General features: G+C 46.3%; 1 protein-coding gene across 2 annotated transcripts in view; it reads left to right on the top strand.

Annotated features, from left to right (window-relative positions):
- The window catches only part of PDPN (podoplanin), a 28,601-nt gene extending 13,131 nt beyond the window's left edge, over nt 1-15,470 (top strand). Inside the window, exons 2-6 of one of the 2 annotated variants that reach the window (XM_055332638.1) lie at nt 6,179-6,333; nt 8,008-8,137; nt 11,972-12,010; nt 12,584-12,695; nt 13,718-15,470. In XM_055332638.1, the coding sequence (XP_055188613.1) occupies nt 6,179-6,333; nt 8,008-8,137; nt 11,972-12,010; nt 12,584-12,695; nt 13,718-13,724 (443 nt within the window). In that variant the 3' untranslated portion in view covers nt 13,725-15,470. The remainder of the gene's footprint in view (nt 1-6,178; nt 6,334-8,007; nt 8,138-11,971; nt 12,011-12,583; nt 12,696-13,717) is intronic. The other variant, XM_055332639.1, reaches the window with a different exon arrangement.
- The last annotated feature ends 908 nt before the right edge of the window (nt 15,471-16,378 follow it).

A 16,378-nucleotide genomic window follows, 5' to 3' on the forward strand; every position in this document is an offset into this window, starting at 1 on the left:
GCTTCTCCCTTGCGTGGACATGGAAACAGCAGAGGCGTGTAAACTTAGGGAACTTCGGCGGCTTTTCTACTAAACTAAGGGGAAGTCCAGGAAAGCCTCGGTGTCATGTACTCTGCGCCTCCATTCATAGCCTGAGTGTTGTTCCCCAGCAGGGCTCGAACCGCTGATAAAATGAATTCTCAGCTCCAAGGCTTTGCATTGACTTCTGGTTGTCGCTGGGGCCGGACTCCAGACACGTCCCGGCCAGTACCTGCCTGGCTCTCCCCCGGCCACCTCTCTGCCCTGGGCCAAGTCTCAGCCGCTCCCGCGGGGACACAGGATAGGCTGAGGGGTCTCCCCGCTTCAGTCTGATCCCAGAGCCTTCCCGACACACACACACCATTCACAGGGCGTTGGACCCAGGTGACCTCATCTACTGGCCTCCCTTCACACTCCAGGTGACACACACCCCACCAGACCGGCCCTCCCCACCTCCTCGATCTCGTTTCTTCCCCCCAGCACCCATGACCTCTCTCCGTTTCTTTTTTTTTTCTTTTTTAAATATTTTATTTATTTATTTATTTATTTATCTATCTATCTATCTATCTATTTATTTATTTATTTATTTATGATAGACACAGAGAGAGAGAGAGGCAGAGGAGGGAGAAGCAGGCTCCACGCAGGGAGCCCAACGTAGGACTCGATCCCGGGACTCCAGGATCACACCCTGGGCCAAAGGCAGGGGCCAAACCGCTGAGCCACCCAGGGATCCCCCTTCTCTCTGTTTCTTGAGCGTGTCCTGCCCCAAGCCATTCTGGGCTCCCAGGTTAGTTAGACCAGCTCTCCCCATCTGGAGTTCACTTGCTCTCTCCACAAGTGTTTATTGAGCGTCCCCTATGTGCCAGGTATTTTAGGAAAGGGGGACACTGAGGTAAACAGCCTTTACTCAGTTGATGTTCTGGTGGGACGGCCAGTTAGTGAATATACGGCGCGATGAGTGGTTGAGTACTGTGGCCGGTGTGTGAGGGTGTGTGGGGGCAGGTACTGATTTCCCTGGGGTGGGGGGGAGGCCTCCCCAAGGAAGTGCCCCTGGAGGACATGTCTAAGGGGGTCAAAGAATGCCAGCTTGAGGCTGTCCTTGCTTGCTTGCTTGCTGTGAGTCCCCTCCCCCAGACAACAGTACCCAGACCCGTGAGGGACCTCCCCTTGCTCACTCCTCTGTTTCTAGTGTCCAGAAGGGGGCCCAGCACTTGGTAGGTGAACAGGGAATGTTTGGGGACGGAAATAGGCCTTGGGAAGGTTCCAGTCTTGACTGATGGGGGAACACAGGGCCAGCTGAGGGCAAAGCACGAGCCCAGGGCAGCACATCGACAAGTCCATGCAACAGGCAGAGGGATCTTCCTTACGGACTCAACTGCCTCAATGTTCATACTTTGCTGAGGGCAAGAGGCAATCTTAGCCCGACCCCAGGATCCTGTGAGTCTACTTTAATGTATAAAAGAGGGACAGCTGGGTTGCTCAGTGGTTGAGCGTCTGCCTTCGGCTCAGGCCAGGGTCCCCATCAGGCTCCTTGTGGGGAGCCTGCTTCTCCCTCTGCCTATGTCTCTGCCTCTCTCTCTCTGTCTCTCATGAATGAATATATTTAAAAAGATCTTAAAAAGAAAAAGTATAAAAAGTCCTTTAGAAATTTCCTTTATCTCTAAACCCCCAAGATTCATGTTGGCAATCGTCCCCAAGCACATGACCCACCGATACACATCTGAAGGGTCATCTGAAGGGTCTCATGACTCAGGTTTTATTAGCCAGTAATAAGTGACCTTTCCCCACCAATATCCCCTCAAGGTCCTCGAAACCTTGCTTCTAAAATTCCTTAGAGCCTACGCCATCCTCAAACCCCTCCCAACTCTCAGGTGTATAATCAGCCACTCCTCACAGGCCCGGGGTAGCAGCTCTTCCTGCCCCCGGACCCTGTCCCCGGGCTTTAATAAAATCACCATTTGGCACCAAAGACGTCTCAAGAATTTTTTCTTGGTCGTCGGCTCCAGACCTCACCCCACCATCGTTGGTCGTTGCTGCTGTCTTAATTTGCAAGGGTGAGCTGCTGCTGAAAGAGAAAAAGACACACTCTTGTAAAGGAGGTCACGTCTTCCTTCGATAACCTACCGCTACAGAAAGCTTAGTTCTAGAGTCATTTGAGGAAACTGAGATTCTGGTCCCTAAATAATTGGGCTGGAAGATTCTAACCAGATGGGATTTCATAAGAGGACATGTGATGCCAGAGTGAGCAACTGCTTCTGACAACCAGGATTACAATTTATGAAAGGATGAAGGCTGAAGAGGAAGGATGTCAGAGCCCAGGGAGGGGGCAGCGGGCTTTCCGGCCCACTGTGGCCATGGTGCCACAAAGATGTCTTTTGTTTTGTCGGTGAGCACGTGGATGAGCCGTTAAAACACTTGGCTTGGTGTTTGCTCGCCGACCAGGTGATCTAAGCAAATCATTTTTATATATATATTTTTTAAAGATTTTTATTTATTTATTCATGAGAGACACACAGAGAGAGGCAGAGACACAGGCAGAGGGAGAGGCGGGTTCCCCACCAATGCGGGACTCGATCTCAGGACCCCAGGATCAGGCCCTGAGCCGAAGGCAGACGCTCAACCACTGAGCCCCCCAGGTGCCCCCTGGACAAACCGTTTCATTTCCTATGTTAGACAATGATTCTGACGCTTTTTAAAACAGTTGGAAGACTTTCTTCAAGATTATTGCAATAGGGGGAGAGAGAGAGAGGGTTCAACTCTAAGTACAGCAAAGATCGCTGGGGATTTATAACCGAGGAGCAGAGTTGGGGGGGGCAGGTAGGAGGGGAGTGAATGGAAGAGTGTGGAGAGAACACGTTAAGGGGAGGGGGCGGTTCTTGCTCAACTGGCCCGACAGGATTCTTGCTAAAGGCAAGCCTCCCACTTAGACATCCAGGTGGGGGATGGGGAGCTTGGTCAGGAGGGAGCCGGCTCTAAAGTGACCTAGACGCTTGCAGGGACGGACAGAGAAGCCCAACTAGACTTTGGTCAAGGAGAGAGCTTTGTCAGCCTCACTTCCCTAATCCGATAAAGGGAACGAGCCAGTGCAGCTCACCCACCAGGCCATTTTGAAATGAAGTCAGTCAAAAGATAACAAACAAACAAGGCCTATGCTGGGGGACGGGTGGGGGCAAATGTTATAAAGCTGGGGCCTCCCACGTGGAGCAGGACCTACAACTTAGAGAGGCCTCAATGCACTTTGGTTAAAGTAGCCTACTCCTCCTCCTCGCGGTCTACACCCCTACACCTGCCCGGGGCACTGGATTAACTCCGCTAGCAGCCAACTTGAGGAGGAAGGGGGAGAGACACAGAGAGAGGCAGAGGCACAGGCAGAGGGAGAAGCAGGCTCCCTGCGGGGAGCCCGATGTGGGGCTCGATCCGGGACCCCGGGGTCACGCCCTGGGCCAGAGGCAGACACTCAACCGCTGAGCCCCCCAGGTGCCCCTAGATTCTGAAATATTTTAAACAAAAGGGCATCCCATAAAAGTATGGAAACGAATCATTTCTTTCCAGAGATCAGGCTTCAATGCGAGGATAAAAGTGATTGACAATTAGCGTTTTCAAACTGCTAAGGATCTCCTCTGTTCTGCTGGTTCTCAGACTTAAGAACTTTAGGGAACATTGATTTATCACACCTTCTCCTGGTTAATAAAAAATCCGGCCGAGTTTTTGAAAGAATAACACCCACACACAAATCCCAAAGCCAATGGATGTGTTGCCCCTGAGTTTGGAAACTCCCACGGGTTCTGGCCCCCAGGCAGGTGAGGCTCCCAGGCAGGTGATGGCCCCAGGTGGGTGATGGCCCCAGGTGGGTGAGGCCCCCAGGATGGTGATGGCCCCAGGTGGGTGATGGCCCCAGGAGGGTGAGGCCCCCAGGCTGGGTCAAGTGTCCCCGAGCATGAGGCTAGCGGGGCACAGGACTGGCGCTTGCTGTGGGCTCGGCCCTGGGCTTACGTGGCCAGGTGTGTGTGTGGTTGTGCACGCACGTGCCTCGGGAGGAGAGAATCTGAGGACCAAGGCATCGCCCCGTGATTTGAATGTCACTGGTCAAGGCGAAAGGGCGTCGATCGCTGGCTGGAAACGGGGCAGCTGGGCTGGTAGGAACTCTTCACCCGGGAAAGGCTTCAACCAAAATAATAAGAGGGACAGTCGAAGATCCCTTGTTAGAGATCAGCTTTCCCATGGAGCGGAGAGAAAGCCAGGGCAGTGAGACAAAAGCTGCGCGTCTTAATCACGAGTGTCATTCATGAAACAGCCTTTGTCTATTCAGGGCGATCTTAGTACTTGGCTCTGGGGCCAAGGACAAGAAGGCATTTTTATCAAGTTACGCTTTCCACCAGCTGAACTTTCTATGAAAGAGTGCAAACCAACTTCATTCAGTACTTGATTTTTTTTTTTTTAAGCAAGGCTGTTTTGCTTTGTCTTGTAAAGTTTGGAGGATGCCACATAATAAAGGGCTTTGCTGAGCGGGCCCCCCCCAGAACACATCCGTAACACTGATGACTTGTTAACTGGTCAAACCAGGAGAGGAAGAAAAGAAAGCGGGCCGGAGGTTTCAGGAGGTTTCAGACGTGTGGGTTTAGTAGGGTCTACTTGGCCGGCCAAGGGCTATTTCCCCCCTGAGCTTGATAAATACATTCAGCATTTGCCCAACACCACAGGCCTAAATCCCGGTGGCAGCGCATCACTGCCCCCCGCCACCCCAGCGCGCTGCCAGAGGGGAGGCAAACTGCTCGAGGTGTTCAGTCACTGCTAACTGGTGAAATCCATTCCCCCCCAGATGAAAAAATAAATGCCTTTGCTTCGGGGGCTCATCCAAAGCCATTGATCGACAGCCCCGGATTAGGACTCCAGATGCAAAGGAAAGGCTCACGGAGCAGGCGAATTCACTCTTGAGACTTTCTCCCTCCATCAGCAAAGAAGTTATGATCAAATATTTATTAGCTGTGCCTTTGGCTGGGCTCTCTAAGCACAGGGAGAAATAATATATCTTAAGGCAAAGACGGGATTGCTGACTTGAGCACCGCCTGGGTACAAGCATCTACTCTTTAATTATAAAACCCAGTCTCCAAGCACCGCCTCCCTCTTGCTCCTGGGATGTGTACGCTTGCTTAGTCGGCAACTGTATTTAGCCACGGAGTTTCCAGAGCCGCTCTGAGTATGGGGAGGGAGCCCATGGCCAATGAGTCAGATTTTTAACTTGTGAAAAGTGCTATTTGGTGAATGAAGACAATGCCCCTGCTTGGTCGTGACTCATTTGGATCATTGTGACAGAGGTCAAGGAAAAGGCCACTGTTGTTATCTGTTCTGCTTCCCCCACTCCACCTTCGTGTCTAATTCAACCTGCTAACCCCCTCCACCCGTCCCCTGCTCCTTGGGAAACCTCTCTCACTGGTACAACAGGGTCATTCATTCAACGTTAACACAGAAGAGCCGCCTCCAGGGACACTGAGGTCCCTTGTTAGCATCGCTCTCTGCGCGCTAGGACTTCCGTTGGGTATCTCAGCACCGTTACGTGCGTGACTGACTCTCCCTCATAGACATTAACCTCAACTATAAAATAAGAGGTTGACCTTACCTGGGAGGTCTGTGGTCGGAGCCAACGGTTCTAATCACTCAAGGAGACATCCGTCTCAAAATTAAATGGAAAGCACACTGGATGGTTAAGAGATAGGATCCACTTCTGGGCATTCTGATTCAGCATGTTAGAGATAGAGCCTGCAAATTCGTATTTTTAGAAATCTTCCCAGGTGACTGTAACATAGAATTTTTCCAGGTCTGAATGATATTCCACATTAACCTGAATACACTAATTGATTGTGTGAAATGGCACCAGGAAGTATCTGGTTCAATACTGAAAAGGCGAAGTAGGCATCCCACTGTCACCCCGCCAAATGGCTCCACCATTTTGTATTTTTAGCTCCTTTTGCCTGGCTGTGGAGTTGACCACACCATTGTATGTGACAGAGGTGCAGCAAGGAGAATGGTTTGTGGTAAGCTGGAAAGATGACCCCCAAAAAAATCCCCCCCCCAAAACGGTAAATAATCTGGTTGTAGTTGGCCAGTGAGGTCTACCCACACAATTGCTACCTTAAGCCCTGACCCAGTCTTTCTTCTTCAGCCAGCACAGTCCGGCCAGATGACATAACACCAGGTGTAGAAGACAGCGTGGTGACCCCAGGCACAGAAGACAGCATGGTGACGCCAGGCGCAGAAGATAACGTGGTGACTGACGGTGCCACTGAAGAGCCTAATGAGTCTGGCTTAATCCCTCTGGTGAGTGTTCCAGGAAGAGTGGAATTGGTGCCATAGGCATGCAATCGTATGCAAGGACATTTTATGACTGGCTTATTTCACCTAGAATTATACCCGTATGGTTTATTCATCTTGTAGCACATGTGAGAATGTCCTTCCTTTTTAGGGCTGATTATTATTCCACTGTACGTCTCTAACCACATTTTGTGTCTCCATTTATTGGTCAGTGGACATTTGGGTTGCTTCCAGCCCTTGGCTATTGTGAATAGTGCTACTATGAAAATGGACGTGCAAATACCTCTTCCAGACCTTGCTTTCAACTGGATTATACACCCAGAACTGGGATTGATGAGGCATACGATAGCTCTATTTTTAATTTTTTTGAGGAGCCTCCTTCTTGTTTTCCATAGTGGTTGCACCATTTTACAATCCTACCCGCAGTTTCTCACCAATATGTTATTTTCCATTCTTTTGAGAGTAGCCGACCTAACAGGTATGCGGTGATAATCACATTATGGTTTTAATTTGTATTTCCCTGATGATTAGGGATACTGAGCATCTTTTATACGCTTGTTGACCATTTATATCATCTTTGGGGAAAGGTCTATGCAAGTCCTTTTGCTTATTTTTATTTTTATTTTTTATTTTTTGGTTTTTGTTTTGTTTCGTTTTGTTTTTTGAGAGAGGTGCAAGCGGGTGCAAGTGGGGAGGGGGAGGAGCAGAGAGAGAGAGAGGGAGAGAGAGAATCTTAAGCAGGCTCCACTCTGAGTGCAAAGCCCCACATGGGGCTTGATCTCATGACCCTGAGATCATGATCTGAGCTGAAATGGAGAATCGGATGCTTAACCAGCTGAGCCACCCAGGTGCCTGCCCCCTTTTGCCCATTTTTGAATCAAGCTATTTAATTCTCTGTTGTTAAGTCATAGGAGTTCTTCAGAGTCTTATCAGGTATATAATTGGCAGATGTTTTCTCCCATTCCATAGGTTGCTTTTTACTCTGTTGATTGTGTCCTGCTACAAAGTTTTTAAGTTTGACTCCGACCCACTTAACCTAATTGTGCTTTTGTTGCCTGTGCTCACTAGCATATGTGTTGAATGCTACATTGGCATGAACGTTGGAGGCAGCAAAATCCCTTCCAAGTCTTCTTGCTTGTTGGCTCTGTGAGTTTGGGCATGTTGTCTAATCTCTCTAGGCCTCATTTAGGCTATAGGACTAATAATAGGATTTACTTTACAAGGTTGTTTACGGAGTAAATGAGAAGGTCTTTAAAGGGCCTAGCACACAGTAAGCTCTCGATAAAGGCCAGTTATTACTCTAATTGGGGGAGGGAGGGCACTGATCGATGATACAACATAATATGTGCCAAGCAAATATTAGAGGGGAGAAAATGCCATTCAAGCTCAAGAGAGAGGAAGAATTAAAGTCTAGTGACCTAGTATTTTTTTTGAGAATTAAGACCCTAGAAAGCCAACATGCCAAATATTTGGTGTTTATTTCTGGAGTACATTTGGTTGTATTCCTGTCCCCAGTCTGTCATTTCTGTTTGTTTGTTTTCTTATTTGCACTTTAAATTTATGTCATCATATATTTTATGTATGTATGCCACTTTAAATCCTTTTCTGTTATAAGGGACTGTGTATATATTTTAAAACATTGGGTTTTATTTCTCTTTGCCTCATTTACTTCTCAAATAGGTGCCAACAAATACAGAGAGTGTAACAGACTTACACTTAGAGGATGGGCCGACTCAAGAAAGCACAGTCCATGCCAAAGAAGAGAGCCAGAGCACCACAACCTTGAATGTAGTGACTAGTCACTCCAGAGGTAAGAAAACCGGTTGCCCCAATAGGTGTTGATCTTTTGCAAATCAATACATTCCAAATATCCAAGAACAAACCTAACAATTAGTAGGGCACATACTGGAAAGCTAAGAGCGAATTCTGAACCAAGGCTTATAATGTGCGAGGTTCAAAATTCAATTTATAGGGTTGCTAAGTTGAATTTTATTTATTGGGTTGCTGAACACAGCTCTTCACTTTGAATGACAACTAGTGATAATGTCCCCACAAGGACAAGTGAGCTACTCGTGTTATGTTGCTGACCATAAGTTGATATGATGCTACACTAAGAACTTTGTATTGACTCCCTAGAGCGGAAACCTAAACCAACCCCTGTGAGTTGTAATAGATTCTGTGCTACTATTTACCATCTCACACTGAGTTCATGTCTGTACACATGGAACAAGAATCTATTCTAAATCAGTCTTGCCAGGATTAGGGGCTGTACTTTGATTCGTAGTTGGCACCAACCATGCAGCAGTGTAAAAGGAGCACCACGTTGGGACTTTGTTGTTATTGTGAGGTGTAGACCATCGCTGAGAATGAGGAAAACTCATTGCCATGACAACTTAACAATGGAAAGAGATAGCCTCCTATTTCTAGAGCTTTCTTAAGAAAAAATTTAGTTGTTTGGGATTTGTATTTTAAAATTGCCTTATTTTGGGACACCTGGGGGGCTCAGTGGTTGAGCGTCTGCCTTGGGCTCAGGGCATGACCCCGGGGTCCCCAGATCGAGTCCCACATCAGGCTTCCTGCATGGGGCCTGCTTCTCCCTCTGCCTGTGTCTCTGCTTCTCTCTCTCTCTCTGTATCTCTCATGACTAAATATCTTTAAAAAAATGCCTTATATTGTAGTCAGTGGGGTGGGAGAGGGGGAAAAAAACCAATCCTTCAATAACTACAATGAATGCTTACTAATGAGCAACTTTATGTAAATTATTTTACCTAGATAGGTGTTTCGATCTTTAAATGAAAGTAAACATAAAGTCTTTGCCTAAATTGATGGTTCCTTAAATCAGTTGCACAGCTGAACACCTAGAAAGTTACTCTTTATTATTATTATCAATAAACATTTCTAGACCTAATCACCACTCTAGTTTTAAAAACTCTGTAGCACTTCTGAGGAATTTTTTAAATTGCTTTATATTTGATGTGCCTGGCTGGTTCATTTGGTGGAGCATACAACTCTTGATCTCAGGCTCATGAGTTCAAGCCCCACATTGGGGGTGGAGCGTATTTAAAAAAAATTTTTTTTAGTTGCTTTATGTTTTTATACACAGTGCCCATAGCAGCATCACTCACAATACATAAAACATGAGAGCAATTCAGATGTCCATCAACAGATGAATGAATAAACAAAATATGGTATGTACATTTAATGGACTATTATTCAGCCCTTAAAAGGAAGCACATTCTGACACCTGCTACCATATGGATGAAACTTGAAGGCATTATGCTACATGGAATAAACTAGTCACTCAAAGAAAAATCCTGTATGATTCCACTTATATGAGCTACCTAGAGCAATCCAATTCATAGAGACAGAGAATACAATGGTGGTGGCCAGGAGCTAGGGGGGGAGTTAGGGTTTAACAAGTATAGGTTTAACTGTGAGATGGAAAGAATCCTGGGGGTAGAGGATGGTGATGTCAAGACTGAATGTACTCAATGCTGCCAAACTATCTATTGTAAGATGGTGAGGACAGTAAATTTTATGTCATGTGTCTTTTGCTACGGTAGGGGGAAAAAGGGTTTTATGAAATGGTTTGAAAATAAAGCCCAAAAGTCACTCTGAGATGCCAAAAAAAGGTGAACATTTAAACACCAGATAGAGCCAAATAGGGCCAAGCAAGGAAAGAATCATCAATATAATTGGTCATTGGAAAGCATTTCAAAAGTTTGGAGAAGAATCGATCATTTGTGAAATGAGTTGACAGCTAATGAGCTGCAGAAAATGGAGTGTCCCAAGTTGAGGAGTCTTCCTATCATCCAGGACACTGCACCTATTCCTTTAAAACAAAACTCTCAATTCTCTGGAAAATACCCATGATTACACTCCTATCCTGTCTCCTGCCCCACCCTGTCACAAAAAGTATGACTTATGGTACATTTCCACATAATACATCAGTGTCCCAAGAAATTTTCACATGTGAGTTAAAATGTAATTATAAGCACTTAGTTTTTTTTTTTTTTAAGAGGTGATTTTATTAGGGCAACAGATGTCTTTCCCATGAAACACCCAAGCATGATGATGTTCACACATATGACACACTCTCATGACTACATTTCAGTTGTAATTGGGTGAGAGCTAGGGTGGATAGAACTAATAATCTCTAATTTGGTAACACATCTTCCACAGTTTTTGGCAATACCTTTTCTACCAATGACATCATTGATGGTGATAATGATGCATTACAAGTCTGGAATCAGGACATGATGTTACATCACGTTAGGACAAGATAAACAAATGACTGACCTTTCTCTACTGGTAGTTGGCAGCCAGGGATGGCCTATTAGGAGAGATTCCATGATAACTTTGTTCCAGGCTGGCCTCAGATCCACCAGTATGAACCATTTTTTTAATGGTGAGATAGCACCATCAGCTTGAGCTCCATGTGAATGCTCCAGAGCCATGGCTTCAGCTCATGGTGGCAGAGCTGGGTTCAGGAACCTTTATCCCGGGGCCATCTTGTAAAGGTGCCTTTTTTTGAAGAAAGCCATGGTACAAAGACATCTTTCAAATCCAAACATTAGAAAAAGTAAGCATTTTGTAGATAATGCTTTCACCTTTGATTTGAAAAGCCCTTGGATATCTGTAGTATTCACATGTTGTAAACTACAGATCTAGGGAGGGACCTGATTGATTGACTTCTCTCCATTGTCTAATTAAAAGACAGCCTCTTGGCTTTTCCTCCATCTGCAAACCAGGTAAATGAGTGCTACCCAGAGGAGTTAAAGTGTTGGTATGCAAAGAGAATGATGGGAAAAACCAAACCAAACCAAACATGTTTTTTTTTTTTTAAAATAGCATTTGTAAAATTATCTGAAAGAAGTAACTTTACTGCTTACTTACTGTAAGTTAATAACTCACACCAATGTGATAGATAAATGCTATTATTCCCATTGTAACTATCGGACTAGGTTTGATTGCAGAGAGAAATCCTAACCTAACAGTGACATAAACACAAAGAGTATATTCTCTTATTAAACTTAGCTGTCCAGTGAAAAACAAAACAAAACAAACAAACAAACAAAAAACTTAGCTGGGCATATTGCTGCCCTGTAAGATGTGGATTTTGCTTCTAAAGAAAAGGCAGGGAATTGATATCACAAGACAAATGGTAGTGTAGGCCCCATTTTCTAGAACTAGAATACATTGCTCTCAAAATAAAATCCTTCAAAATAAACCTTATCACAGTGAATGAGTTTTCTATAGTCTTGACTTTGGACCAAGAATCAATAGCCTTGGCTTCTTTTGTTACCCAAACCTCTGACACTTTTTGACCATTTCTGTAAGATCTCTGTGGGTTAATTTCCCTGACTCTGGTCTCTAAAGTAGATGAGAAAAAAGTAAGGTACACCAAAATAGTATGAACTCATAGGTGTGAAGAAGCATTAATAAATTCAGTAATAATAGTTTTGAAGACAGGATCGTGTCAGAGCTTGCTTCAAAAATCCCCTGATCCAATTTATTTAAGAAATTATCCTCTTTGCTTGTGTTTTGCTACCTTCTACTTAGGGTAAATTCATCTTTTGCCAGTTGTTAAATTATAGTTATTATATCCTAATAATTCTGTATCATTACGTCTCTTTCTTTACAGAGAAAGTAGGTGAAGACACCGAGACAACGGTTGAGAAAGGTAGGCTAGATTTTGTTATCAAAATATTTTTATGGGAGTTTAAAAAAAAAAAAGTTTCTTTGAAGCTAATCTTTTGATGAGTTACATGCTTTCCTGGATTGTAGTCAACAAGAGCAGAATACGGAACCTTCTAAGAATAGGTTTCAAACCTCTTTTAAGAGAGAAAAGAAGATCGCCTGTATTTGAAAATATGCAAACCACAAATGAGTCTAGTCACTTAATGACAGCCATGGAAAATGGTGTCATATCACAATTTATTGTTCCAAAGAATGAAAAGAGGGGCTAATTTCATACAGCACACAACCACTACCTAGTAATTAACAGCGAAGCCACCCAGTATGAGTGGTATGCTTAATAGATCCTGAGACCCAGGAATCTTTCCATTCGTATGAGGGGATGAGAGTAGCCCAAAGTTTCATCTCTTCTAAGTCAACTCCCACTGGATAAGGAGAAGCAAATTAGAGAATGATCTGCTATCTTCCGTGGGGGCAGTGGTAGTGTAATAAGTGACACATTTTCTCACAGGCGTACCATTTATCTAGGGCTCATGCTTTTTTCTTCCTCCTCATTCAGATGGCCTGGCAACAGTGACCCTGGTTGGGATCATAGTTGGAGTCTTACTAGCCATTGGATTCATTGGTGGGATCATCATTGTGGTTGCTCGAAAAATGTCAGGAAGGTACTCGTAAGTAGATAACTTACACCCATGTGGTAGGTAAATGAGAGCAGTCATAGCTACTACTCCGACCTTTGAGCTGATAGAAACCTCTAAATAAAGATCATGTTCAGAGGCGCCTGGCTGGCTCAGTGGGTGGTGCATGCAACTCTTGATCCTGGGGTTGTGAGTTTGAGCCCTATGTTGGGTGTAGAGTTTACTTAAAAAAAAAAAAAAAATCATTTTCAGAAGGGCCTTACCTCTGTGAGGACTACACCTGAAGTTCCCCCAGTAGAACAGGTATCTACTTGGCCCTTCTAAGTTTCCAAAAAAAAAAAAAAAGAAAGAAAGAAAGAGTTAGAGCCAGAGATGGCTTTTTAGTTGACTCCAACTGGGATCTAACCAAATTTGACCTCTTGTCCTAATTTTTCAACTAACTGAACTTGAAAGAAAACCCACACCAAGTTTCAACTTGACACCTAATTGCCCCGTTTCCAGTCATCAGAGGGAGGTAGGTAGCTTCCAGCTGAGCATCCATTGCAGAGCCAGGGCACCATGTAATGAGAATCCTTCTGGTGGTAGGGTCCCCTCCCTCCACTCCTGCCTTGCACACACCCACGCACTTGCTAGTGAACCCCTAGCAGCGACTATTATGAAAAGAAGGAGTTTTCTCTTTATGAAAATTCCGTAAGAATTCAGAAGATTCAAACTCATAACCAGAGGGAAGCTTTTTCTTATTTCTGCTGGGGAGATGATAGATAATGGGGGCAGAGAGGGCAAATAGTATACAACAAATACCGGGTGGAGGGACGTAGCCCACAATAGGGTCACAGGTTCACGTGCTTGGAAATGCCTGGGAATCAGACCGTGGCCGTGACGGTGCCTCCAGGGCGGCAGGAGGAATGAGGAGAGAGAGCAGAAGAGCTCCAGGTTGCAGAAGGGCAAGATTTATACAAAAGGACAATAGGACCCAATAGGACCATGACTCATAGGATTACTATTTACAGTGCCAGTAAGAGAAGTGACAGTCACCTTTTTCTCTGTTTCCACAGGCCCTAAAGAGCTGAAGAATTGTGCCCTTCTACCAACACCTTTAAAAGAGTTTCCGACTTCCCCGTCCCCAAGCATGTGGGAGAAGATGACCCATGGAAATGCTTGGCGATCCCACTACCAAATCCATGGTGATCCCTCCACTTACCAAAAGTAACCCAAGGAAAGACAGTTCACAAGACTTGCTCCTCTAGGCGGGCATTTGTCTTCTGAAAATGTTTTTAAATATAAATTTTGCAAAAGAGGATTCAAAAGACACAATGCCTAGAAAATGGAGCAAAACCACGTAAACTGATTTGTAACTAAGACAATATAACTTAATTGATGTTAGAAATTATGCTCCCATCTCCGTTCTGACCGTTCTCTCGTATTGTTAAAATGCAATCAAGTCTGGCAATATTTATACCAATGGAGCCCTTGAGTTGAGTGCGACGTTCATCAACAGCAGAAGCATTTTGCAATTTCCGATCCGTTGAAATGTACACATTCCAGTCTGGCCTGCTTTTTTAAAGCCTAACTTCATGTGAATAATCAAATAGAAAAATCTAAACTTGTATAATATGTAATGACCAACTGCCTTTCCCTGGCCCAGATAAATAATTTCAAAGGCGCCTGTGTTAGGTCATAAACAGGAAGTCTATCGTTTGGAGAAGGGATTTGTTTGTCGCAATAAGGTCATGGGGCAGGCTCTAGGCTTGCTTATTGCCTTCTCCAGCGATGGCTTGGTGACTCAAAGGCTTGCTCCCACCTGCCGCCTCCTCTTCCCTCAGACGATGGGGAGCCAGAGCTCCTGGGGCAGGCTTTTTCCTTTCCATGACCTCTAAGCCCTTCAGATTGGCTGCTTTGTTCTGGAATATGGAAGTCTTGGCTCTGATGCCAGCGAGACTGCTGGGGGCCCAATGGTGCCCAAGGCTCAGATGTACCAGAAACCAAGAACCATGGTGGTCCCCACACAGAAGGAAACCCTGCGTGTGCCTCTGGCCTGAGAAATAGAACCTGCCAGGCTCCTAACATTTACTTTCTGCCTCAGAGGAAAGACGTAGGACATCATAATAATCCTGTAATTTTAAGAAAGCAGGTGGATTCAAAGACTTGATGTAAAAAATAAAAGAAATGCCCATCTTGGTGACACATACCACACGCCCTCCATGGGGTCATCATTGGAAAGGTCGTCAAAGTAGAGGACCCACCTGCCATCTGGGGTGGGCACCACCCATTCAGCTCAGTACATATCTTCCCGTAGGTCAGTTGACTTGTTTTACCCAAACACAAAGTTTTTACGCTGAGCAGATGCTCTGTCACGGTTGTGCTTGTGCAGGTCTCTTATCCTTGCAACTCGTATGAAAAAGTAAACTATCCTTTGGAAAAGCACAGCGCATTTCTGTCTCCGCCACAGTAACATGGGGGGTGGTATCTTAAACAGCGAGGCCTCCCGAACCCAGTCGGGCTGGTCCCCCACCCAAGGTCCAATTTGGATATCTGCTGGTTGAGAGAAGGGGCCTTAGGAGGGCTTTGTGAGCTTCCGGAGCCTTCTGTTTCATCACTCCGATTCCTGAACTGGAGTCGGGGACAAAGTCCTTTTTGTCTTTTGTGTCCTTGCTTTTCTCCTCTCACTGTGAACCGTAGCGTCCGCCCCAAGTCATACACTGGACCCGCCGCCTGCTGGGACAGGACTGTGGGTTTCTTGGTCACATCTGTGTTGGTGTTCAATGCAGTGTGGACGTGTTTTAAAATAAAACAGATGATTGCGTGTAACAGTGAGTCAGACCTTTGATTGGAAAGATCACATCTGGGTCACATCTCCAGATGAGATGGTCGGCTGTGTAAACATCTGCCTCTTCCCTTGATTGGGGGCGAATTAGAAGTGGTCACAGGAAGTACATCCACGGGAAAGGAGCAACTGCACCTGCCAAAGTGGAGGGGCAAAGGCCCAGCTGAGGAATGGGGTGAGACAGGTGGCATCTTGGGACTTCTTTGCCCTCTGGTCACAAGGGCTAACGAGGTCTTGCGTGGCTCCTGACTTCCCGGCACTGGACAGGAGCCAGGCGAGGGAGCAGTTACAGCTGCCACTGCTGGCCACCCTCCCCGCGGCCTGTGTCCCTGGCAGCCTGTCACTCCTGCTCCTGGGACATCTCAGTGCTCCGTGCCCTCGGCCCTCAGCTCCCTGCCGGGTCTGGAGACAGTGGCCAGGCCCTACGCCTTTGTCCCCCATCCCCTTCTGGTGGTTGAGCTGCTGCTGCACCCCCAGCCCCCGTGGGGCCCCCAGCCCCATGCCCCCGGGCCTTCCCCCCTCCCGCCCCCCACTCCGGAAAGTGGGGCCCCAAGGCCCGGCCACCCCCTGGCTTTCTCTCTCCAGGGAGAGCCCTTGAGAGCCGGGCTTCTGCCCCACAGGCCCCCTAAGTTCCCAGCCAAGAACAAGGCCTGGGGGCCTGGGTGTCCGCGTGGGCATCGTGTTTACTTAGTACTCAGCGCGTGGGGCTGCTGGCGCCGAGGCTTCCACAGGGAATAATGTGCATTTGGACATTAAACTTTTTTTTTTACTAATTAAAGTCCAGTGGAGGAGGGGGAAGCAGTTCGGACGCGCTGGGCTGGGCTCCTGCGGGGACCGGGCTCCCCACCCACTGGGCGTCGGGGGACTTGCCTCCCGGGGGCTGCTCTTCCCC

The sequence above is a fragment of the Nyctereutes procyonoides genome, unplaced genomic scaffold (assembly GCF_905146905.1).
Source record: "Nyctereutes procyonoides isolate TBG_1078 unplaced genomic scaffold, NYPRO_anot_genome, whole genome shotgun sequence".
In the NCBI taxonomy this organism is placed as follows: Eukaryota; Metazoa; Chordata; class Mammalia; order Carnivora; family Canidae; genus Nyctereutes; species Nyctereutes procyonoides.